This window comes from Cololabis saira, chromosome 14, assembly GCF_033807715.1.
Source record: "Cololabis saira isolate AMF1-May2022 chromosome 14, fColSai1.1, whole genome shotgun sequence".
Lineage (NCBI taxonomy): Eukaryota > Metazoa > Chordata > Actinopteri > Beloniformes > Belonidae > Cololabis > Cololabis saira.
The window spans coordinates 2,854,813-2,878,944 of NC_084600.1; the positions used below are offsets into that span (position 1 = coordinate 2,854,813).

General features: G+C 42.7%; 1 protein-coding gene across 3 annotated transcripts in view; it reads left to right on the plus strand.

Moving 5' to 3' along the window:
- Positions 1-629: 629 nt before the first annotated feature.
- dpysl3 (dihydropyrimidinase like 3) overlaps positions 630-24,132 on the plus strand; it is a 75,910-nt gene continuing 52,407 nt past the window's right edge. For 2 of the 3 annotated variants that reach the window (XM_061739417.1, XM_061739416.1), the window contains exon 1: positions 630-1,051. In XM_061739417.1, coding sequence (XP_061595401.1) covers positions 647-1,051 — 405 coding nt within the window. In that variant the 5' untranslated portion in view covers positions 630-646. Of the gene's footprint in view, positions 1,052-15,070; positions 15,303-24,132 lie in introns of those variants that run through there. The other variant, XM_061739418.1, reaches the window with a different exon arrangement.

Genomic DNA, 24,132 nt, shown 5'->3' on the forward strand with positions numbered 1-24,132 from the left:
ACCAAAGGAGTGACGCTAACACTGGAGAGACGTGGTCTCTCCTGCTGTGGAAGCTCGAGTACGAGTTCCGCAAACCACTAGGCCTAAGGTCATCATGCAGCACTAACCTGCTGGAAGTCACGCAAAAGTTCCAATCCCCTCACCTTTTTTATCTTCATGCAGCTTCTGCAACATGTCTTTACCTCTGCTCTGATTTTAACTAGTGCCGAGCCTTGCCCTCCCTGACCGGGTGTGTGCGGGACTGTTCACACCACACGAGTTATTGCGGGTTATTACCCAGTTTAAGAAGGCATCATTTGGATTTACATGAGTAGTCTACAGTCACTATAAGCGATGGTTCATCATCTGTAGTGTCCCTGTTTTAAATACCACATATAAATACAAACAGAGTCAAACCAACAGCAGAGGGCCACATCTTGAGTTCAAATTTGTGTTAAAATCTGCAAATACCAGGAGGGATTGCAGTGCCACCTCTCCTCTGGCTTCAGTTCCACCACTGCCTGCTGGTTCCCTTTGCTTTCTCTCACGCACAGGATTACACACACACACACACACACACGCTCACACACACACACACACACACACGCACACACACGCAGCACTTCAGCACTAGTTCTGTCTCAGTCTTTAGTGCAGGGGCTTGGGGATGGCTGAGCGCAGAGCGCAGGACGACCTGCCGGTTTATCTGGCCCGGCCCGGCTCGGCCGACCCGGTCCCCCGGCAGAAATACGGCGGCGTCTTCTGCAGCGTCCAGGACGCGTTTGACAGCAAGACCCTGGACTTTGAGGCCCTGAGCGTCGGCCAGAGGAGCTCTAGGGGCTCCCGCACCTCGAGCCCCAGCGTCGGCCAGCGGGGCTCCCGCACCCCGAGCCTGCAGGGCTCCCGCACCCCGGGGACCGGCCGGCGGGAGCGCGCCCAGGACGCGCGGAGCCCGGGGAGTCGCAGCCGGAGCTCGGGTGGTGTGGACAGGCAGGGAGGGAGAGAGTCGCCACTAGTTGAAATCAGAGCCATCGGAGGTGAAAACATGTTGCAGACGCTGGGAGATGAAAAGGTGAGGGGATTGGAACTTTTAAGGTACTTTGGTGCAGCATGATGACAGTAGGCCTAGTGGTTTACACACAACTGCATGTTCCCTCAAAGTCTGTTAGATTTTGTGGTATTTCAAGATGTGACAATCCTTTGTCTTAAAGCAATAATGAATTATGTTGCAAAAGTTTGTGAATTCTGAACCCTTGTGCTGTCTTTGGGTCAAGGGAGGGTGAAGGGAGAAAATGAAGGAAGAGAGAAAAGATGGAAGGAAGGAAAGAAGTAGGGAAGGGAGCAAGGAAGGGAGAAAAGATAGAAGGAAGGAAGAGAAAACTGATGGAAGGAAGGAAAGAAAGACGTAAGGAAGAAAGGAGAAAAGAAGGAAAGAAGGAAGAAAGAAAGTAGAGAAGGGAGCAAGGAAGGGAGAAAAGATGGAAGGGAGGAAAGAAGGAAAGAAGGAAGAAAGGAGAAAAGAAGGAAAGAAGGAAGGAAGTAGGGACGGGAGCAAGGAAGGGAGAAAAGATGGAAGGAAGGGAGAAAAGGAAAGAAGGGAGGGAGGGAGGAAGGAATGGAGGAAAGGAAAGAAAGAAGGGAGGGAGGGAAGAAGGAAGGAATGGAGAAAATAAGGAAAGAAGGAAGGAAAAGCAAAGAAGGTAATAAAGGAATGAATGACGAAAGGGTGGTAGGAAGAACAAGGAGTAAAGGAGGTTAAAAAAGGAGGAAAAGAGGAAAGGAAGAAGGAAGGAGAGAGCATGGCAGGAGGAAAGAAGGATAGAAGGATTGGGTCATTTTGACCCAAAGACAGCACAAGGGTTAAAGATGCTGAGAAATCCTCACAGATCATTTACAGTCTGTCCATCTACAGTATATAGGTATAGACTGTTGAGTCTAATGAGGTTATTACATGTGCATTCAACAGCTCAATTATAGATGAGACTCCTAATTATTAATTGGATATTCCATTCTGCCACATGACCAGGCTATATCATATAACAGACTTCCTACACAGCAATTATAACATTTCAAAATGCAATACAAAAGGAAGCAGGTTTCCTGTCTGTGCAGACGTGACCAGACAATGAACTCACTCATGAACAGTTTCATGCAAAAAAAAGAAAAAGACAGGGAAACAATATTTTGATGGTGTAGAAAGAACTTACAACACATTACTCTGATGCATACTGACCATTTTTAAAGGAGACAGATTATGAAATTGTTTCAAAAGTTGATAGAAATTCACGAGGTTTCAATAAACTTAATTCAATAAACTATACTGTGTAAAAAACACTCTTAATCCATTTTTCAAAGCAGCTAGATTTGTGCTCTGGAGTCAGCCATTTCAGTCCCACTCCTCTGCTTCTCTTCTCTGAGGTGTGGCTGTTTTGGTGTGAAAGCCCAGGACTAGCCACTCTTAATGTATAACAAATGCATCATGATGGGGAATTGGGTGGAGATAAGTATAAGGAGGATGACGCATTCAGCTCTGATCTCAGTCTAGGATGTCTCAGCACTGTGCACATTTAACCTGCTTAGTGAATAAGACATTTTCATAGAGTTTCAACAAAAGTAAAATGATAATATTGGGTTCTGTTGAAGGTTTTCAACACTGGTATTGATTTCAAACACGCACATGTTGATCCCAAGCACAGAAAAATTATCTACAAAATATCTGCAATTGAAAAAAAAACAACTAAACTAAACTAAATAGCCATGAACAAAATAAGGTACAGAAAGACCTGTTAAGAAATACTACAGAGCAGGACTGAAGCACTCATGGCTTGGATAAATTATGGGGTAACTAGAAATTATATATGGATGATTTAATACACTCTATAGTTAAATTAGGTGAGAGATGTGTATAGTTAAAATACATTAAAGGAAATTTCTACAACTTGTTTTTATTCATGTATACTTAGATGTTGCACTTTTCTTGTTACACCAATTGCAGCTTATAGTGGGGGCTGAAATAATTTTCCGCAAGGAACCGGTGAGTGTTCTCTGTAATCTTGGAGTTGTGCAATGTTTTTGTGTATAAATCTGTAATTTAAAAGTTGATTTAATGCTCAGGGTGTATACTGTGCTCTCAGATGGTTATTATTTAGTGGTTGTTGTTGAGCTGCTTGTGCTGGTGTGGCATAAAGTGGATCTCCTTTGAGACTCTGTTTGGGTTTTATAGACAGCACACCAACGTTATTGGTCTGCACATATACTGTACAGTAATGGATGATTGCCATATTTTTGCTCATATATTTAAAGTCGTTAGGAGATTAAACATAAACTACACTGCATTTCAACTAATGTGAAGCAAAAATGTTGTTTTATAGTCTGTGTCTGCCACTTTTGAAAATCAAGAAAATTAAAATAGAGTTTTCAAGTTTCAGCACCACGGAGAGAGACCAAAACAGAGACAACTGATATGAAACATTTTCTTTTACGATACAAAGACACTGGTGTAAACAAAACATCATTACACTCTGCCTATTACATTTGTTAATTAAAAGTTTTGTATTATTTTTATTTGCTTAATGCTGTTTTTTAATGTTCTATGCAATGCTTTAATTAATGAAAATAAGGCTAAAAACATTTTGAATAATAAATGAGTACATTTCAACAAGTACAACCTCTTTTTAACAGTGTGGCAACCTCTAAGTACTGCAGTCTGGCAAAGAGGACAAAACAAACTAAGAGAAAATAAAAAAAAAATAAGTGGAAGAATATGATAAACAATGTATGTATGATCAAATACTACACCAGACACACTAATCACTGTATAGTATTGGGAACTAAATTAAAATATGAAATCACTCTGGGTATCAAAGCTGATGACTCATCTCTCTCTCTGGCATAGACTCTTTCTCACACACATATTTGTACACACACATATAAAAATAAGGCTGTGAGGGGGAAAGATGCTATTAGACAAAGTGAAGACCAGCCAAAGTCTTTTAGTCACTGCGGAGTTGGCCACAAATACTCATCTAATGTACTGTATGCCCAGAGCGCAATATCTTTAAGAAGGAGAGAAGAGATTGGCTTCATGAAAAGAGCTCATGTCAGAGAAAATATGGTTGATTACAGTTGAATCTGAAGAAATTCACAAACCTTAAATCTGATCTGAGATTTGTCCTGGTGAACTTTCTGAATGACCCCTAACTAGTGCATCTGGGGTTTTTTTGTAAACTTTCAGGTTTTTATGAGCAGGTAGGGAGGGTCTTAAAGATTCTAGATTCTTTTTGGTTTTGGCTGCTATTATGTAAAACAAATCTGAAACCCATTGTAGAAACCCTTTCTAATATGAACCTTGTGTCTGCTGCTCTTTCTGCTATGACGGCAGACCCTTATCTTCCTGTTATGTCTTCAAACTTTGACTCATCACATCATCAGTAACAAAACCTGTTCCCAGACTAATGTCTGATACAAGGCAAAAGCCACAGAGAGTCTATTTATGGACAAAACTTTCATTTAGTGTTCCCACATTTTTTTTATTCATATTTGGTTACAGGACTGTCTCAGAAAATTAGAATAGTGTGATTTTCTGTAATGCAATTAAAAAAACAAAAATGTCATACATTCTGGATTCATTACAAATCAACTGAAATATTGCAAGCCTTTTATTATTTTAATATTGCTGATCATGGTTTACAGTTTAAGAAAACTCAAATATCCTATCTCAAAAAATTAGAATAATCTGGGAATCTTAATCTTAAACTGTAAGCCATAATCAGCAATATTAAAATAATAAAAGGCTTGCTATATTTCAGTTGATTTGTAATGAATCCAGAATGTATGACATTTTTTTTTTTAATTGCATTACAGAAAATAAAGAACTTTATCACAATATTCTAATTTTCTGAGACAGTCCTGTAAATGGTTTATACTTTTGTTGTTTTCCTTCTGATTTGATGCTGTTATTGATACTTTTGACAGTTTAGGACAAGATTTCTGCATAAATCCCATCCATCTGTTTCTGCCTTTAAATGTTCATATTGGCACACGTTTCACTTTCACCTCCCAAATTCTAAATGTACCTCGTGTCCTGACTGTAACAGACTAATCCGTCCTGTGCTGTGTTAAATAAAGTGTTTGGGAAGTGTGGTCATCTTCCGTGTGGCAGACAGCCATGTGGCCTAAAACCTGAACTGCACTTGTGCAGCTCCTGAAGGATCCGATGATTCAGCAGAAACCAAGACACGTAGAATTAGTCTGCATGGGTAGTTTGTGCTTAGTTTGAAGACTCTGTGAGGACATCAAACTCAAACAGACATTTTAGGAAGGTTGCACTCATGTGACATTGTCCAGTACATTCAGGCTGAACATAAACTGTGTCTTATAAACTGCATGTATGTGAGAATGTGTGTGTGAAATTGCCCTTGTTGGGGATTCAATGTGTTTTCTTAGCATTTCATCTTGTGTTACTGGTACTGTATATTGTTGTAATAAATAATGCCAGTAATGATGATGATAGATGTATTGTTTCCTCCTGCCTGAGCTGATTTGTGCTCTAAGCTGCAGCGGTGGAGTCACTGATGGGCAGTGGAGACAGATGTCCAGGGAATCTGGTTTCAGGAGGAAACCCCCTCCCCCTCCGTCATTTTTTTACTATAGTGACTGTTGTGTGCCTATCTTAATACTTAATTAGATAGTGCATCCTGAATATAATCATGACATAAAGCTTCTTATTTCACTTGCTTTATTATCCGACCGTCAGTACAATTCAACATTGCCCGCCTCCGGGCTGCGGTCTCCAAATTAACATACTTCCTGTTTACCCTCGTCATGTGACCTACGTAAACCAATACATGACATCCCTCCTTTTCTTGGAAATAAACTTATCTTAAACCAACTCCACACTGTATCAAACCGCAGTGTCATTTGAACATATGATTTAACTTAATCTATTATCTCTTTTCCTTAAGTTAAACCAAAACCTTAAGTTGAACACTTTTTTCTTTTCTTTTCCATCAATAACATTTTAGCAAACCCTCACAATATATCAACACTCCGCATACTATTCACTTCAGCACAAAATCACAAAATCTGTCAGGTGCTTTTTTAACCCTTTGAGGTCTGGCTCGGTTCATGTCTGATATTTGAGTGTCCTGACGTGGTGTTTCGGTGATGTTGGTCTCTGCTGGTGTGTCTGCGTCGAGTACACTATCCTCTCCTGGTGTTTCCTCCTGTGTACTGCGTGTTTCTTTAGGCCTGGTTGCCTCATATCTTTTCACATGTGTGGTGTTTCTCCGATAGCGTGCTCCTGTTGGAGATTCAACCACAACTTGGTTTCCTGTTTTACTCACAACTCTGTGTGGTGTTGCGTTGAACGGTGTGGTGAACTTGTCCACTTTGTCCTGGTGTATGAGTACTGTGTCTCCAATGTCCACTTTGGAGTATTGAGCCCCTCTTCTTTCATCCGCATATAATTTTGCTTTCCCCTTTTGTTCTGCATCTCTATCACGTACTTCCAGTGCTGTTGTGCGTGATTCACAGATGTCTGGTAACTTTCCCCTTATTTTTCGGTTAAAGAGAAGTTCAGCAGGGCTTTTTCCTGTAGTGGCATGCTCTATGCTTCGGTACACAGTCACATATTTTCTCAGTTCATGTTTCCAATCTAGTCCTTCTGCTTGAGCAATTTTAATCCTTTTCATCAGCGATGAGTTTTGGCGCTCCACTTCTCCATTTGCTTGAGCCCATTTTGGTGTTGTCCTCACGTGTTTGACTCCATTAGTTTCGCAGTATTCTCTGAATAACTCAGATTTGAACTGTGGTCCATTATCTGATTTACAGGTGACAGGTAATCCATGTCTGCTGAAGATTGCCTCCAGACTGTCGATGACTTTTTCTGTCGTCGTAGAGGTCAGAACATCATACTCATAATAGCGACTATAATAATCTACTACCACAAGTATGGAATGATTCGTCGGCAGTGGTCCTAGCAGATCTATGGCTACATCCTGCCAGGGACCATCTGGTAGTGGTGTGTTTCTCAGTGGTTCTGGTGGATCAGGTCTGGCTACAATTTGACATCCATGGCATGCTTTGCAATATTTTTCCGCTGCTTTATCCATGCCCGGCCACCACACCTTGGTTCTGAGATGCTGTTTGGTTCCCACAATACCTAAGTGTCCCTCATGAGCCAGCATCAGTGCTCTAGCTTGTAGACTTTGTGGCAGCACTATGCGATTTCCCCTGAGGACTAAAAATCCAATTACACATAACTCATTTGCAATTGGTGCATACAGTTTACAGTTCTCATAGTGTCCCTTTTCAATCGCCTTGCGTACTTCTACTAATTCTGGATCAGTAGCAGAGGCTTCCTCCACCTCTCTGGTAGTTAGCGCTTTGGGTGTAGCACTCATAGCAATGAATCGCACATACTCCTCTGACTCATGCTTGTGCATCTCCTTCATAGCTGTCTCACCGAGCAGCCGTGACAGTGGGTCTGCTATGTTCTGTTTCCCTGGTATGTGTACCACTTTAAAATCATATGGCTGCAATCGGAGGACCCAGCGCTCTATACGTGCGCATGGTTTAGATCTCTGACTGTATATGACTTCTAATGGCTTGTGATCTGTGACAAGGTCAAACTTTCTGCCGTATATATACGGATGTAGTCTCTCGCAAGCCCCTACTAGAGCTAATGCTTCACGCTCTGTTTGAGAGTACCTTCTCTCACAATCTGTCAGGCTGCGGCTTACGTAGCACACAGGTACCGTCTCTCCTTGCTGGTCCTGTACTAACACCGCTCCTAATTCTACAGGACTTGCATCTGCTATCACCTTTGTAGGTGCTTCTTTATCAAAATAAGCTAGGGTACCAGCTTTGGCTAGCTCACTCTTTAAAGCTTCAAATGCTCTTTTCTGTTCTGGTCCAAAGTTAAATGTTGTGTCTTTTCTAGTCAGACGTCGCAGCGGTTCAGATAGTGTTGCAAACTGTGATATGAACCTGCTGCTGTAACCTACCATTCCCAGGAAACTTCTCACCTCTGTGGCATTCTCTGGTTCTCTGGCTTCCACTACTGCTCTCACTCTTTCTTCTGTTGGCCCTATGCCTTTCTGTGACAGAAGTATCCCCATGAATATCAGTCTGTCCATACCAAACTGGCACTTTTGTGGGTTTAGTGTCAGTCCACATTCTGAGAGTCTCCTCATGACAGCATGTAAGCGTTCGTCATGTGTTATCTGGTCTGGTGCATGCACAATCACATCATCTGATATGTTCTCTACACCTTCAATGCCAGCCAATGCAGCGGCTATCTCGTGCTGGTATTGCTCACTGGCTGAGGATACACCGAATATCAGTCTCTTGTATCTGTATACTCCGTTGTGCACTGCAAATGTCGTTATCTCTCGCGACTCTGGTGTTAATTCCAGCTGATGATAACCCCATTTCAGGTCTAATTTGCTAAATATAGCAGAGCCATTCATGCTTTGGAGTATTTCATCCACCGTAGGAATAGGGTACCGTTCCCTCACGATTGCCTCATTAGCCCTTCTCATATCTAAGCACATCCTGATGTCCTTATCAGGTTTTGGAAGCACGACCACTGGGTTTACCCACGGGGTCGGGCCTTCGACTCGTTCAATAATGTCCATGTTCATCAGTTCCTTTATTTTTTTCTCCACAGGCTCCCTGAGGTTGTAGGGTATGCGTCGGAGTGGCTGAGCTACAGGTTTCACTTTTGGGTCTATGTACAGGCTAATCTGCTTGGTGTTCAATTTTCCCACTCCCTTGAATACACCTGGGTATTGCTGCTGGAGAGTGTCTTTTATATCTGTAACAGCAGAAATATTTTCACCTATTTTCAACACCCCTAACTTCATGGCTGTCTTTTTCCCAATGAGTGGTTCACCGTTGCCTTCAATCACAATGAATTCTGCCTGTTCAGTTTTGTTACCAATTTTGATTTCACACTGAAATGCCCCTTTAACTGGCAGTGCTTGACTGGATGAGTAAGGATACAGGTTTCTTTTTTCTTTTGGAACATATGAATGACACTTTATCTTTTCTGCCTTCAATCTGCTCCACACATTTTCTCCCATAACATTACTTGTAGCACCTGAATCTACTAACATTTTCAAGTTTACACCCCCCACACAAAAGGTAAGTCTCTCTGACATTTCATCCTCTTTTACAACAAATGCAAACTCTTTTTGTTCTTCCCCAACATTGTTCACATTTTGTTTCTTTGATCCTTTTGAGCGACATACTTTTGAGAAATGGTCTTTTCCATTACACTTGTGACATGTCTGTCCACGTGCAGGGCATTTGGGATCTTTTCCCATATGATCAGTGAAACCACATCTGTAACATTTTCTTTCAGTTTTCCTGTCTTCTTTATCCATTGCCTTTCCTCTCATTTTTGTGTATTTACCTCCTTTTTGTGTGACACGATGAACAGTTTCTGTCTCTCCTCTTTCATCCTTCAGAGACATGGCCGCCATCTGTTCCTCTATTCTTTCACACTGAGAGGCCACTATCAACGTGCGGGCTAATGTCAGCTCACGTCCCTCCTCCAGTAGTTTTCTGCGCACATAATCTGATGTACATTTACTCAGAATTGCATCTCTTATCTGGTTATCCGTCTCAGCTCGAAAATCACAGTCTCTTGCCGTCTGTCTCAAACGTGTGGAAAATTGTTGCACAGTCTCACCTTGTTTCTGGTACAACTTGTGAAACGTCTGAAGGGCAAAAGCAGTATTAACTTGGGGGACGAAGTAAGTATTCAGCGCGCCAACCGCGGCATCATAGTCCGTCGCTGTTCCGGTGTTCGGCAGAGTCAAAAATATATCCTGAACATCGGGTCCCGCAAGGTGCAAAAGTAGAGCTCTTCTCCTCTGAATTGTAGTGTCTGATGCATCATCATTAATTATCAGTCCTTTCCCATCTGCATACAACTCGAACGATGTCAGCCACCGTGTCCATCTCGGTCCTAACGTAGCTGGTTCGGCATAACATGCAAACGTTTGAAGTCCCGACTTTTCCATGCTAATTGTAAGTCAAACTCACGTGGCACTTGTCTTCAAAGGTCTGACATCCTCGTCGCCATTGTTGTGTGCCTATCTTAATACTTAATTAGATAGTGCATCCTGAATATAATCATGACATAAAGCTTCTTATTTCACTTGCTTTATTATCCGACCGTCAGTACAATTCAACATTGCCCGCCTCCGGGCTGCGGTCTCCAAATTAACATACTTCCTGTTTACCCTCGTCATGTGACCTACGTAAACCAATACATGACAGTGACCAAATAACAACATGCATAATAACTTACATGATATTCAGATCACAAGAGAAGTTCCAGTTTTTATCACAAAAAGTTCATTTTTAGTTTTTTTCTCAGGCATGAAAAAAACAGACACATAAACTCAGAGACTGCCTCCCTCTAGCAAAAGAAAAGACCAAGACTTTGTTTGGCTTAAGGCTTTTCTCCCACTATGGGAGTTTTTACCTGCCATTGTTTATATAATAATTGCTCGGGGTTTATGTTTATGTTTATGTTCATGTTCTGGATCTCTGGAAAGCGTCTAGAGACAACATCTGTTGTATTAGATGCTATATAAATAAAATTGAATTGAAATTGAATTGAATTGAATTCAAGAGAGTCTGTCAGGTGAGCCACCCTCTTAAATAGCCCAAACCAAATTGGTCCAATTGGACAGCTCCATCTGCAGGGGTTTACTCCCCCCCACAAACATAACCTTTTCAAATACCAAGGTAACAAAAAGACAAGACCACAAAACCTTAATCATTTAACAATAATCTCACTCACTCACTCATCGTCCGCCGCTTGTCCGTTTCCGGGTCGCGGGGGCAGCAGCCTCAGCAGGGATGCCCAGACTTCCTTCACCCCAGACACTTCCTCCAGCTCTTCCTCCAGCTCTTCCGGGGGGAGTCCGAGGCGTTCCCAGGCCAGCCGAGAGACATAGTCTCTCCAGCGTGTCCTGGGTCTTCCCCGGGGTCTCCTCCCGGTGGGACATGCCTGGAACACCTCCCTAGGGAGGCGTCCAGGAGGATCCGGTACAGATGCCCAAGCCACCTCAGCTGACTCCTCTCAATGTGAAGGAGCAGTGGCTCGACTCCGAGCTCCTCCCGGTAGACCGAACTCCTCACCCTATCTCTAAGGGAGCGTCCAGCCACCCTGCGGAGGAAACTCATCTCGGCCGCTTGTATCCGCGATCTCGTCCTTTCGGTCACTACCCAAAGTTCATGACCATAGGTGAGGGTAGGTGCGTAGATTGACCGGTAAATCGAGAGCTTCACCTTTCGACTCAGCTCCTTCTTCACCACGACGGTCCGGTACATCGACCGTATAACTGCGGACGCTGCACCGATCCTTCTGTCAATCTCCCGCTCCATCGTTCCCTCACTCGTGAACAAGATCCCGAGATACTTGAACTCCTCCACCTGAGGCAGGACTTCTCCACCCACCCGGAGAAGGCACGCCACCCTTTCCCGATGGAGAACCATGGCCTCGGTTTCGGAGGTGCTGATTCTGATCCCTGCCGCGTCACACTCGGCCTCAAACCGCCCCAGCACATGCTGAAGGTCCCGGTCCGATGAAGCCAACAGGACAACATCATCTGCAAAAAGCAGAGATGAAATCCTGAGGTTCCCAAACCGGATCCCCTCCGGCCCCTGGCTGCGCCTAGAAATCCTGTCCATAAAAATTATGAACAGGACCGGTGACAAAGGGCAGCCCTGCCGGAGTCCAACATGCACCGGGAACAAGTCTGACTTACTGCCGGCAATGGGAACCAGACTCCTACTCAGATCATACAGCGACCGGACAGCCCTTAATAGAGGGCCCCGGACTCCATACTCACTGACCCCCCACAGAATGGCACGAGGGACACGGTCAAATGCCTTCTCCAGATCCACAAAACACATGTAGACTGGTTGAGCAAATTCCCATGAAGCCTCGAGCACCCTGCGGAGGGTATAGAGCTGTTCCAGTGTTCCACGCCCGGGACGAAAACCGCATTGTTCCTCCTGAATCCGAGGTTCAACTATCGGCCGTAATCTCCTCTCCAGTACCCTGGAGTAGACTTTCCCGGGGAGGCTGAGAAGTGTGATCCCCCTGTAGTTGGAACACACTCTCCGGTCTCCCTTTTTAAAACATTTAACAATAATCATAACACTTAAACATAATCCCACATAAATCCCAAACTGAAAAATGACAATAAATTGGTACATTTTACAAATCCAATCACCCCTCACCTGTCTGACACATTCACACCTGTCAGCACTCAGCATGAATAAAGGCGTGGTCCCACTGCGGTGCCTCCGCGATGGGACCACGCTGCCTGACAGCTGTGAAGCATGCAGGTCAGCAAATGCACACCAGTTTTATTGAACAACAAAAAGAAAATGAATTGTGACTAGTCAGTACCACACTACATTGACTGTAACTCAAAACATTACAATAAACCCTCACTTGCAAACCTTGGTCCCTAAGCTCATGAGGGTAAGAAATGTGTATGTTCACTTTCTCACAATAGGCTCCACTCATTTTTGGGAATTTGATCAAAGACTTCTGGATGGTGGGATTACAAAAATGCCAGAGTTGTCCTGTATTTCCAGACTTGTCTGGTAACATAAATGCATTTATGCATTCTTATGTGCAGATTTTTTATGTTTGAGATGTTCTCACGATGCTCTGGTGTCTTAAATAAAAGACCTCACAAATTAGTTTGGTTGGTAAACATAGCAGTGGGGCGTAAACATCATTTCTTAGCGTAGAGGAAGATGCTTCTTGCACCATTTGGGGCTGCTAAGGAGGGGACTTTCTGGCTCCAGACGTGATGACCTGCCAGTTCTTTCTGCTTGATCTGCCTTTCCTCCTGCCTGCCAGTCAGTGTCAGGTGGTTAATGTGTCTGCAGAGGCAGCAGCCCTGACACATATGACTGTGTTGTTCATGCATTCTCCAAGTCCTGCAAGTGCTGAGGTAAAGCCCTACTCTACTGTGTTGCTGCAGGCGCCATGTCAAACTGGAACCAAAACAAGAAGAGAATTCATTTGCAATAAATACATTAATTAAATATTAAAGTGTTTTTCTTGCTACTACTATTTGTGATGGCAATAAGATTCCCTTCGCTGATGCTTGTTCACACACACATACAGGACTATCTCAGAAAATTAGAATATTGTGATTTTCTGTAATGCAACTACAAAAACAAAAATGTCATACATTCTGGATTCATTACAAATCAACTGAAATATTGCAAGCCTTTTATTATTTTAATATTGCTGATCATGGTTTACAGCTTAAGAAAACTCAAATATCCTATCTCAAAAAATTTGAATATTCTGGGAATCTTAATCTTAAACTGTAAGCCATAATCAGCAATATTAAAATAATAAAAGGCTTGTAATATTTCAGTTGATTTGTAATGAATCCAGAATGTATGACATTTTTGTTTTTTTAAATTTATTACAGAAAATAAAGAACTTTATCACAATATTCTAATTTTCTGAGACAGTCCTGTATGTACAAGCACAAACTGGCAGATTCTCCTTCTACGTGCCTGCTTTCATGCATAAGACCTGGAACCTTATTATGGCAGCATTAGTACTGAGGGGAGTGGTGAGAGAGCAGGGGGGGGGGTCACTTTAGGCTCAAACAAAAGAGACACATGGCTGGGTGGGGACATTCGGGGAGGGGTGTCTGTGTGTGTTTGTGTGTATAATGTGGATGACAGCTGCTTCGTCATTTTGAACCACAAAACAACATGCCAAAAATCTGTACTGGTTACAGTTAGCGAAGATTAATGTGGATAAACATTATATTTGAATGAGTGCTGGATCACCTTTTCACACATTTAATCGTTAAAGGTATTTTATTTTGCAAATATATTAATTGCCACCTTTTTTTTCAGTATGCCCCTTACAACAAAAGTGATAACAAAGACAATATGATAACAGGGGAAAAAAAGGAGAATGAAGCCATAAAGGGATTAAAAAAGACACTGAGACAGTCAGACATGTTTTTATATCTAGATATAAAAACTATCTATCCGTATCTTTTTATATAAGCGATAACTGGCACAAGGAAAGGGAGACACAAAGGCATATTTAACAGATACTGTTACTTTTTACACGACTGTGCACTCTCACTCTTAATATAACCAGTACTCGAGTTGAGAGGGGATGAGGGGGGGTGGCATCCTCCCTGAAATAAAAACGGCCAAAATCATCCCCCTTTTCCATCCCTTATGTAATTTCATCAATGAATGTGGTTTTACTGCTATTTCAACATTTAGAGTCATCACCAGAAAAATAACTTATTTGACAATTTTCACCTGTTTCAAGTAAATTTTCACTTGAACTAAGTAGGAAAATCTGCCATTGGGACAAGATTTATCTTCTCATTACAAGCAAAAAAACCTTGTTCCACTGGCAGATTTTTCTACTTATTTTAAGTGAAAATCTACTTGAAACAGGTGAAAATTGTTGTGTTTTGATGTATTTGATGTAAGCCCAGTGGATATTTAAAGCTTACAGAAGGCTGCATTTAACTGCTGCTATGTCATTCCTGCAGTATTCCTGCTGGTGTTTTGGTCAGTGCTATTATTTGTAATATATTATATTATTTGTATTCAGCACAAATGATCTGTCCCCATATGATAAAATCCACCATCCCCCCTGATTTTGTTTTACAACTCGAGTACTGAATATAACTACTATATGTTAAGAAATGTGTAGTAGTCTGGCTTATATATTCAGTGTACAGACAGGAAACCATTTCATTCATGTCATCTTTTAAAACGGATTATTTCTTATGATGGCCCTGCGTCCGGCAGCAGCTGGATGCTGGTCGGTGATGCTGAAGGCTGATTTATGGTTCCGCGTTACACCAACGCAGAGCCTACGGCGTAGGGTATGTATGCTATGCCGTAGGCTCTGCGTTGATTTAACGCAGAACCATAAATCAGGCTCGACAGGTCGCGGCTGCGCGCTCTCTCGGCTGCTCCAGCGCGCCCTCTGGTGGAAAGATCGCGTTACTGCCGGGTCTCCAGAGGGAGGGGCCGGCGACGGGAGCGCAGACGCTCCTACAAACCCAGCCAGCAGCGAACACCGCACTGACAAGAGGGGCGACCATTCCTTGAAGCTCCATCCAGGCGAGGGCCGCTGCAGCATCCGCACAGAGGGAATACCGTTGAGAGGAAAGAGAAAAGAGAAGGGAGAAAAAAAAAAGCTCGGCTTCAAAGGTGGACTTGAACGGAACATCAAAGCCATGTATAATCAAGGAAAAAAGAACATCCCAAAGATCACAGTGAGTAAAAGTGTTATTTGTGCTTCACTGGCTGCAGGAACTTTGATGCGCGCTTCTTCTTTTTTTTTTTTTTTTTTTTTTTTTGCAAATCGCTGCTTTTGGTTCAAATGTTTAATCCAAGCTATGAGATAAAATTGAGATTAAACATCAAGCAGCGATTAAAAAAAAAAAAAAAAAATCCAAATACTCTTTCTGGCGTTGGGCGTGAGTGCGGGGAGCTGCAGGAAAAAGGAAAATATGCGCACAATGAAATGGCATGACTGGCTGCCATAGTGACAGGCAAGGCTGGGAGATAAGGCGTTTTCTTAAAGGTGTCCCGCATCTTCTTTGTTGAGGGGACACGTGCAGTCTCGTGAGAAAATCACTGGGAATAATCTGCTTGTGACTTCACCGAATAAGATTAGACATTTTTAAAACTGTGATTCTGTAGGCTACAACCTTATGCAAGAGGATTAATGCAGTTTTCATACCATTTTTTTTCAATGTTTCAATTGAAATTGTATTTAAAAAAAAAAAAGTCAAATTAAACAAAAAGATAAACCCACTAAGGTTTTTTAACCTTATCGGAATAATTCTGGCCTATGTGTATTGATCCCTAAACCGTATGGGAGGATATAAGCCAGGGATGTTCGTCCCAATGACATTTTGATGCACTCTTGCTTATTATAATTTAACTGCCAGCTGCATGCAGCACATTAACAAATTCTTCTGTAAATTCCACATGCATCATGCGTTCATTGCTTTGACCAAAATGTCTAGCTTTAGCTTAATGTGAAGAATGAAATAGCCGCCCCTACTCCTGCAGATTACACAGACAGGGCTTGTGTTGGGAGGCTGGTGCGAGGGAGAGAAGGAAAGCAGAGGAGGGGGAGGAGGATACACACCCATTTGTGATGAGCTGTGATTACAGGGCCTTGCAGTGTGACACTTGTGCTTCTGCATCCCGAGAAGGAGAAGGATTCAGCCTCCTGTCAGGGGATAGAGGGGTGGGGGTTGAATCCAGGGCAGGCCGCTGTTACACAGCATGGCAGCTGGGTGCTGTTGGGTGTTGCAACTGCAGAGAAGCCCCTACCACTCCCTCTCCTTCTGTGTGTGTGTGGGTGTGTGTGTGAGGGAGAGGGAGAGTCTAAAATGCCTGCCTTCCGGTTTTCATTGTTGCGGCTCGGGCTGCAGTCAGGGGTGTGTTGCTCAGCCGTGGGAGAGACCGCCTTTGTCTCATCTCCTCAGCTGATTCCTCACCGCAGGGGTCGTATGTGTGTGAAGATGATGTTTCCATCCATATTCAGTTGAAGTAATCACTCTTCATGTCAGGCATATCTCTCATATTTGCCAAGAAAGAGGCATTTAAGGGAGCAGACATTGAAATTGACCGGTCCCTGCAGAGGAGATGGGTGTAGCCTTCTTCAGAAATCCTTAGATCTCAAGATACTGATGAAGTCCAAGTGAACATTTTAACATTTTAACAGTGACAATCTAGAAGGAGAATTTGACCCACTGAGATAAGCTCTGTCTCCTCTCTTTTAAGAGAGACAATAAATCATGTATTTAAAGGATTTGGTAGCACAACTAATAGATGTGTGAAATCAATTTACGTAACTTAAATTTTGGACCCCAATGTAACGAGGTGTTAATGTGCAGTAACAGCTGCTGCCCCTTCTGCAAAATATCTGAATTATGATCTTAGCGGATTGAAGTCGGCTTCATATTCCTGCTATATAATCAAGCGCTGTCTACTCTCAGTGTATGACTGAGCATATTAAGTAACAGCTACCGGTAATAGCAGCAAGTGCACTTTAAATTTGAAGGAATTTACACATCTACAATTCCCAAAATCTGTTAGTGTCCAAGTGATGAAGCTCTGTATGGGCGGTGAACAAAAAAGAGACAGGGGAGGCATTTTTAATGGCAGAGTCTGTCTAAAGCGGTGACGGGTGATGTGTCGACAAGAAAAACAAATGTGCATTATGTTGAATGTTTGTACGTCTCAGTCATTTCCATCCAATAATCTTTTCTCTTTCTCTCTCTCTCTTTTTTTTGACCTGCCCACAATTGTTTTCCAGCCTTAACCACATGGCTGTTGCTGTAATCATAGTGACGGAGGAAACGCTTTAAAGAAGAGAAAGAAGTTTGAATATAAAAACGTGACCTTTCCCTTTATTCCGTTTGTTTTGTGTTTTAGTGTTACCGAACCTCCCGATGACACTTTTTGTTGTTCTTGTTAGGAACATTAGGAGCTAAGTCCAACCATAAAGCTCTAGCCTGTCCGTTTGGAGAGCATTGTGAGTATTCAGTAAATCACAGGGAAACCACCACCACAGGTTTGTTGGGACTGAGCTCACTTAGAGTTTGGCCCTGTCCCAATTCCCCCCCTAGTCCTACTTTTCAGCACTACCCCTAAATTTGGCACGTTCCCGTGAGGGTAGTGGTGTCCCAATTCCTCTTTCCACCTAGGGGGAGTGGAGAAAACTAGTGTAGTGGCTATGAATCTGTCCCTATGGAGCGAGTTTTTTCCGATCCTCACTAGTTTTCTAGGGACAGAAAAATTTCCCAGAATGCTTTTCGTCGTCATTTGCGGACTGAATCAAAAAAAAAAAACATGGCGGACATTTCTTATTTTTTAGTGAATAAAATCAATATTTTGAGTTAGTTTCTGCATAAAAATGCGTTTTGATTACATTTCTAGCGAGAAATATATATTTTACTTTCATAATATTCACTCAGTGAATGTACATAATCACTCGTTTGCCCGTTGTTGCGAAGTCTTTTTCAGATCTCACCAGAATAAAGGCTGATTTATGGTTCCGTGTTACACCAATGCAGAGCCTACGGCGTAGGTTACGTACCCTACGCCGTAGGCTCTGCGTTGATTTAACGCGGAACCATAAATCAGCTCCGGAGCCGGCAGGCAGAAATCTCAAAATTTTCGGAGCAAATTTCTTAACAGGCGTAGCTACAACTGTTAGATTTCATCTATTAAACCAACATTTATCTTCCTAAATGATTTATTTCAGCCAGAGGTAATTCTCCACAGAGCTGCAGGTTTCTCCCAGGGACGACGGCGCAGGTTGACCCGGCGATCACGTCTGTACTCCGGCTGCTGCTGCTCCGAGCCGGCGGCTCTTCTCATCTCCGAAAACATCGGGTCAAATTTCTTAACAGGCGTTATTTGGATAAACTGAGGGGGATTGGGCCTAAATCACGTTAAGATGAAAAAATAAAAAGACTTGTTTAGCAAAGATTTAAAATGTTAACCTCCTTTTGAAATTGCGGAGGAATTAAGGAACTACACTCCACCTGTGTCGTTCCCAATGCACACAATTAAAACTCAGAATGACTCACTCCATTAATGAAAACCCTTCAGAGAAGTTACGTAGGACCTCATGATAAAGAATGTTGTGCATTTATTGGCTCTAGCCAGACCCCCACCCAGACCATCCCTCCTTATTTTCTGATCTCGTCCTCTTCCAGCTGTTTTCATGCGTCTGCTCTCTGCCAGAGTGGCTGGCAGATTTCTAGGTGTGGTTCTTCCCTTCCCTCAGACCGGCTCACAGTAGTCCCAGTGTTGCTCCGGGGGCCGGTCCATGTCATCAGTAATCCCCTCCAGCTGGAAAGAGCATCTGTGGGCATGAAACGGACCGGGCCGACACGCCGCCGCTGCCCCCCGAGAGTGGAGCTCGCTCCCCCTGTCGACGCATCGCCGCAAAACAGCCCCGGTGTTCTGCCAATCCTTGCTCCCCGCCGAGAAATGCTACTTTGTGGTTCTGCGCTCGCGCACAGTCGATTTTCAAAGTTTGATTGCCACGCCCATCATTTCTTGCACGATGTAACATGGATAATATGGGATGTTGAGTATTTGATCCTTCAAAATACACTACCCATGACATGAATTGCATTACACTTTGTGAACATTATTCGATAAAGAGGAAAAAAAAACAAATTCTAGCGCTTTATTTGATATTCATTCAGTCATTGGCCTTTATTTAACCAGGCAGGTCATTAAGAACATTCTTATTTACAATGACGGCCTGGTAAGAGACAAGGACCACTTGGGGGGAAAGGAAGTGGGCTAGGGAGTAAAACACAGTACAATTGTAGCTCTGCAAAAGTAGAAAACCATTAGGGAGCATTTTTTGGCAAAGCAGCAGAAGATGGCAGAACACCGGCTCTCAGCGGCACAGGTTGCAGAGGGAGGTGGAGGCCGAGCTGAGCGAAACAACCCCGTGGCCACCCAGATGCTGCAGTGTGATTCACCATGGCAACCGACACACAGTTGTGACAGCAGGAAAGCTGATCCCCCCGTGGCCCGTCGTTTGATTCCAAACACACGTAGATTTGATCTTTTTGCATAAACAGAAATCTCTCAGACTCTTCGTGGTTGAGTTCATAATTTAACCTTGTCTGGCAGATTTTCCCATCGCCATGGTTACACGACACCAGCCTATCACAAGATCAACATTCCAGACAAGTGGGATCTCTCCATGGCCATGACTGGCTGGGGCCTCTGCAAGCTAATTTAGACGGAAAAGTCTCCTTGTTTTTACTTTTCCAGGATGTTGAAAAAAAAAAAAGGGCAACGTAACTTGGGATAAAGCATAAATATTTTTTAAATGCTAGGCAACAGGGTTGTCATAGAGGCAGTGGTGCTCGTTCAACATGACCTCCCTGTTCCACTGGTCCCTGCCTGCTCACCAGAGCTGCCTCCACCCACGCAGAGGTCTCTCCGTCACAGCTAATGGAGGTCTCCTTTAATATCCTCCCGGCCCCACTGACCTGTTTTGTGGTCGCGGCGTTTTCCAGGAACATTCCTGCTAATTAACCACCACGGAGTGGCCATTTAGTAATTTGCATGCCAGTTTATGAGCACTTCCTGCTCCAGTCTGGGTGAAAGTGGAAAAAAAAAAATCTGTCAGTGTGCATCAGCGTAGTAATACAAAGAACAACATCCTGCCGTCTATTTTTGATTACCGCTGGCCTGTGTGAGGGAAAAATGACAGTTTCCTGTAGCAGCGGGAGGCATTTTATTTTAAGCGCTTTGTTTTTGTTAGGGGGTTGAAAGACAAGATATTTTCAAGTTTACTACAACTTTTCCAGATGAGCTTGTCAGCACTTGTGTGAAACGACAGGAGGGTCTGAACATTACTACAAACCTTCAAGATGCATAAAAAGAGAAAAGGAGCTGGAAGAAGATAGTCCCTAAATTATGGCTAATTCTTTAATAGGAGGCATTTGTGGGCCAGGCATTTTTTGGATCCTATAATCTTGTGAGGAGTTCAGACAGTACTAATGGTCCCTTGATGTTTATGTTAAAAATAGTCCTTTCTTGCTGTCCTATTTGGAAAAAGACAGCTGAATCGTCTTGTGTTTGAGGGTTGGGAACAGGCCACATTTTCACATACAAGCACACAAACACAAGAGCGTCTGCAGTTATTATATAAATATTTGACATCAGACAAACACATACAAACATAGGTGTTTTCTGTCCAAAAATCCTTCCAAGCATAAAATCTGTCCCTTTAAGCTTGCTCCTTCCATTAGTATTGATTTGATCATTTATAACTATTATGCTGACTCACTATCACTTTTACGTACTAGTTTGATGAGCAATTTATTAAAAACAGGAACTCTTGTGTGCTGATATTAGTAAGTTTGTATTTTTCCATGTTTTAATTCAATGAAATCATCCCATTTGTGCGTCATTGGCCTTTCATCTGAGTGAAGAAAGCGTGGGGAGTTAAGGGGGTTTTGTCAATGGAAAGACGTGAGGGAGCTCATTTAGACGTGCTCTCTCCGGTGCTGCAAAATGATGTGATTTTAATGCTTTTCATCTTGTGCTTAAACTTTGCCAGCATCCACAGCTCTTGTAGGGAAATATCTTTTCTCGTGCAAAGAAGCAGGGGCCGTGATGGCTGCGTGATTGACAAATGGGGGCATTGTCAGCGACCCTGGAATGTCTGACCTTATTTGGCTCAACATCATCATTGAGGTCTCCATTTCACTCAAGATGAAATCTAACTGGAAACAAGAACACCATTGTGCATTTGTTAAGATTTATTGCAGGTTGATAACTCGCTGACTTAATAAGGGTGTTGTATTTAGGAGAGAGATGGTAGATTAAATAAAATCACAACAATATATGGGGTAAGATATTAGTGATTCTTCAGTGGGAAATCTCAGATCCATCTGGCGAACTGGTGTTTTTCTCAGTCATGCCGCAGGGTTGGGCAGGAGGTGTCAAAAAAGCTAGTAAAATCTTTTGAAAATATACAATTGAAAGTGCAACTTCCGTTCTTCACACTTATCCAAAGCACACAAGCATTAAATATATTTTTAGTGGAGAAAAGGAGTTTTTAGAGCTCCGTCGCTTCTACAGCTGATTCATAATTATCATGTTGACCTGCGCACATTCATTTAATTGTTTGCTGTCACTGTGTAAAGATAATTACGGACAAATATCAATAAATGGTGCACCAAAAGATATTTTTAGTAAAAACTTAACTTAAACTTAAACTTAACTTTAGCGCGTTAATTTCGATTAATTAATTACGGAAAAAATAGCGCGCTAGAAAAAATAGCGCATTTTAATCGCATTCGTTTTTTCCCCTCGGAACGTTTCTCACGGGACGACTTTCACACGGACGGCGCACCAACCAACCAGGCCCGAGAGAGAGAGGCTGTGTCCGAAATCGCATACTTCCACCCTAATGATATTTACTCAAAAGTGTGCCGAACTTAAGTATACTTTTTAGTATACATTTTAGTATGGCATTTCGGACGCACCGAGAGAGTTATGACACTTACGTGGACTCCCATTGTAAGCTCCGCGGCGAAATCAAAGCGTTTTACACATCTCTCTCTCAAGGTTCTGCAACCAACGTGCATTAGTGTTACAGCGAAGTGCGGCTGCGTCATAACAACCAACGTGCATTAGTGTTACAGTGAAGTGCGGCCGTCGTCATAACAACCAACGTGCATTAGTGTTACAGGGAAGTGCGGCCGTCGTCATAACACAAGCTAAGTTGTTACCACCTACGTTAAAGATGAATGAAGTCGCAGACGAAAAGGGTCTTGTTGGTCCCGTGGATGGAAATTTTGTTTTAAAAAGCGGATGGATGGAAGCGTACTCTGCTGTCTAAGGTGTTTCCATGTTCTGGAATGAACTTGAAACAGTTGAAAGTATTTTGTTATAGTTAAGTGTTGTTTACAGAAGGTCCTTGACTATAGGCTACCTGTCTCATTCAATGTGCATACTGCATATATTTAATTTACTGCACTTTATAGCAAATTGCACTGATTTGTTCTTGTTGAAACGCCACATTGATAAAAATAAACTGTTTCATGAATTGAACATATGTTTTCACTAGTCAATCATTCACTCGTATACAAAAATCCATTTGAAACAAACAAAAAAAGGAAATCTCATTGTTCTCAGGTCTAAAATTGATATGCGATCAAATTTTGATTAATTGCGATTAATTAATTACAAAGCCTTTAATTAATTTGATTAATCTTTTTAATCGAGTCCCAGCCCTAATTTTTACCCAAAACTTTTAAGATGCACAGGTTTCCACATTTTCATGAGTTGGTGGCAGAGAGTATATTTACACCTCAGACAGTAGGCAGACATTGCAATTTCAAAATAAGAGACTGAGATTGTGTGACCCCGGCATCTTTAAGTGACAACCATGGGTCTCATTCAAACCAGTGACCAGGGCCTTGTTTATGCTTTAGGGATGGTAGCCAAGACGAATGAAACATTTGATTTGTTCTCAGACTCGGGTGAAAATATGACAATTCAGGGGCTGCTGAGGATTAGGAGGATTAGGAACAGCTGTGTGACACTTTGGTACAGTATTTACTCATGTTTTGCATCAACGCTTAATTCAGTCAAAGTGCATCGGTAGTTTAGATGTTGCACGAAACTAAATATACCTTCCTGCGACAGCTGTGGCCCTCTGGTTCGGCCCGAGACTCGGGATTTGCTGTCAGAGCCGCCAGCGCGCCAGCCTGTTAAAGGCATTGAATGTCAAAGCTGGGGCTGCAGCTATGAAAGGAAAATCCAGACAGCATTATGACTGTGACATTTGTTCATTATATGGATAGTACTGCCTTGTTAATGTTGTAACAAATGGCCGGGGTTATTCCCATGACCGCATACTTGTGCGGATTGTTTAACTCCCGTAGTGTGACTGTTACGAGCCACCAGACTGACGTGTCAAAGGGACGGGGAAACATTTTTATGAAAGATTGACACAAGGGTGGAACGACAACAGTGCATGTGGGCACACCCCTGACTGCATTGCCTGTCCACTTATAGAGGGAAAAAAATAGTAATTAGGACCCGAGCACTTACAGTGCGAAGGCCCTATTGTATCCGTAGGAATTCTTTATTCTTTCTTCTGACGAAAGGAGGGCCTTTTTTCCCCCTAAACGTGCCCCAAAAGTCACCAAATTTTGCACCAAGCCAGGCCTGGCAAAAAATGTGATATTTAATGGTTTGCATTAATGGGCGTGGCCTAATGGCTCAACAGCGCCCCCGAGAAAACTTTGTGCCTCAAGCCCCACAATACGGTTTGACGTACATGCACAAAAATCGCTACACACCTGTATCATGGCGCAACTTAAAGAAAAGTCTCTTGGCGCCATGACCGAAACCGAACCGAACCTTTTGAACATTTTGAATTAATCGCGGAATTTTGGCGCAATTTATGCCATTCCTTTGGCAGTTAATACGGAGCGAACCGTAACGTGCACCCAGGTGTGTTATACATCAAAATGTGCGTCTCCATCCTGCGACTACGCGCATTACTTTTCTCTTTCAAGTGTTACCGTG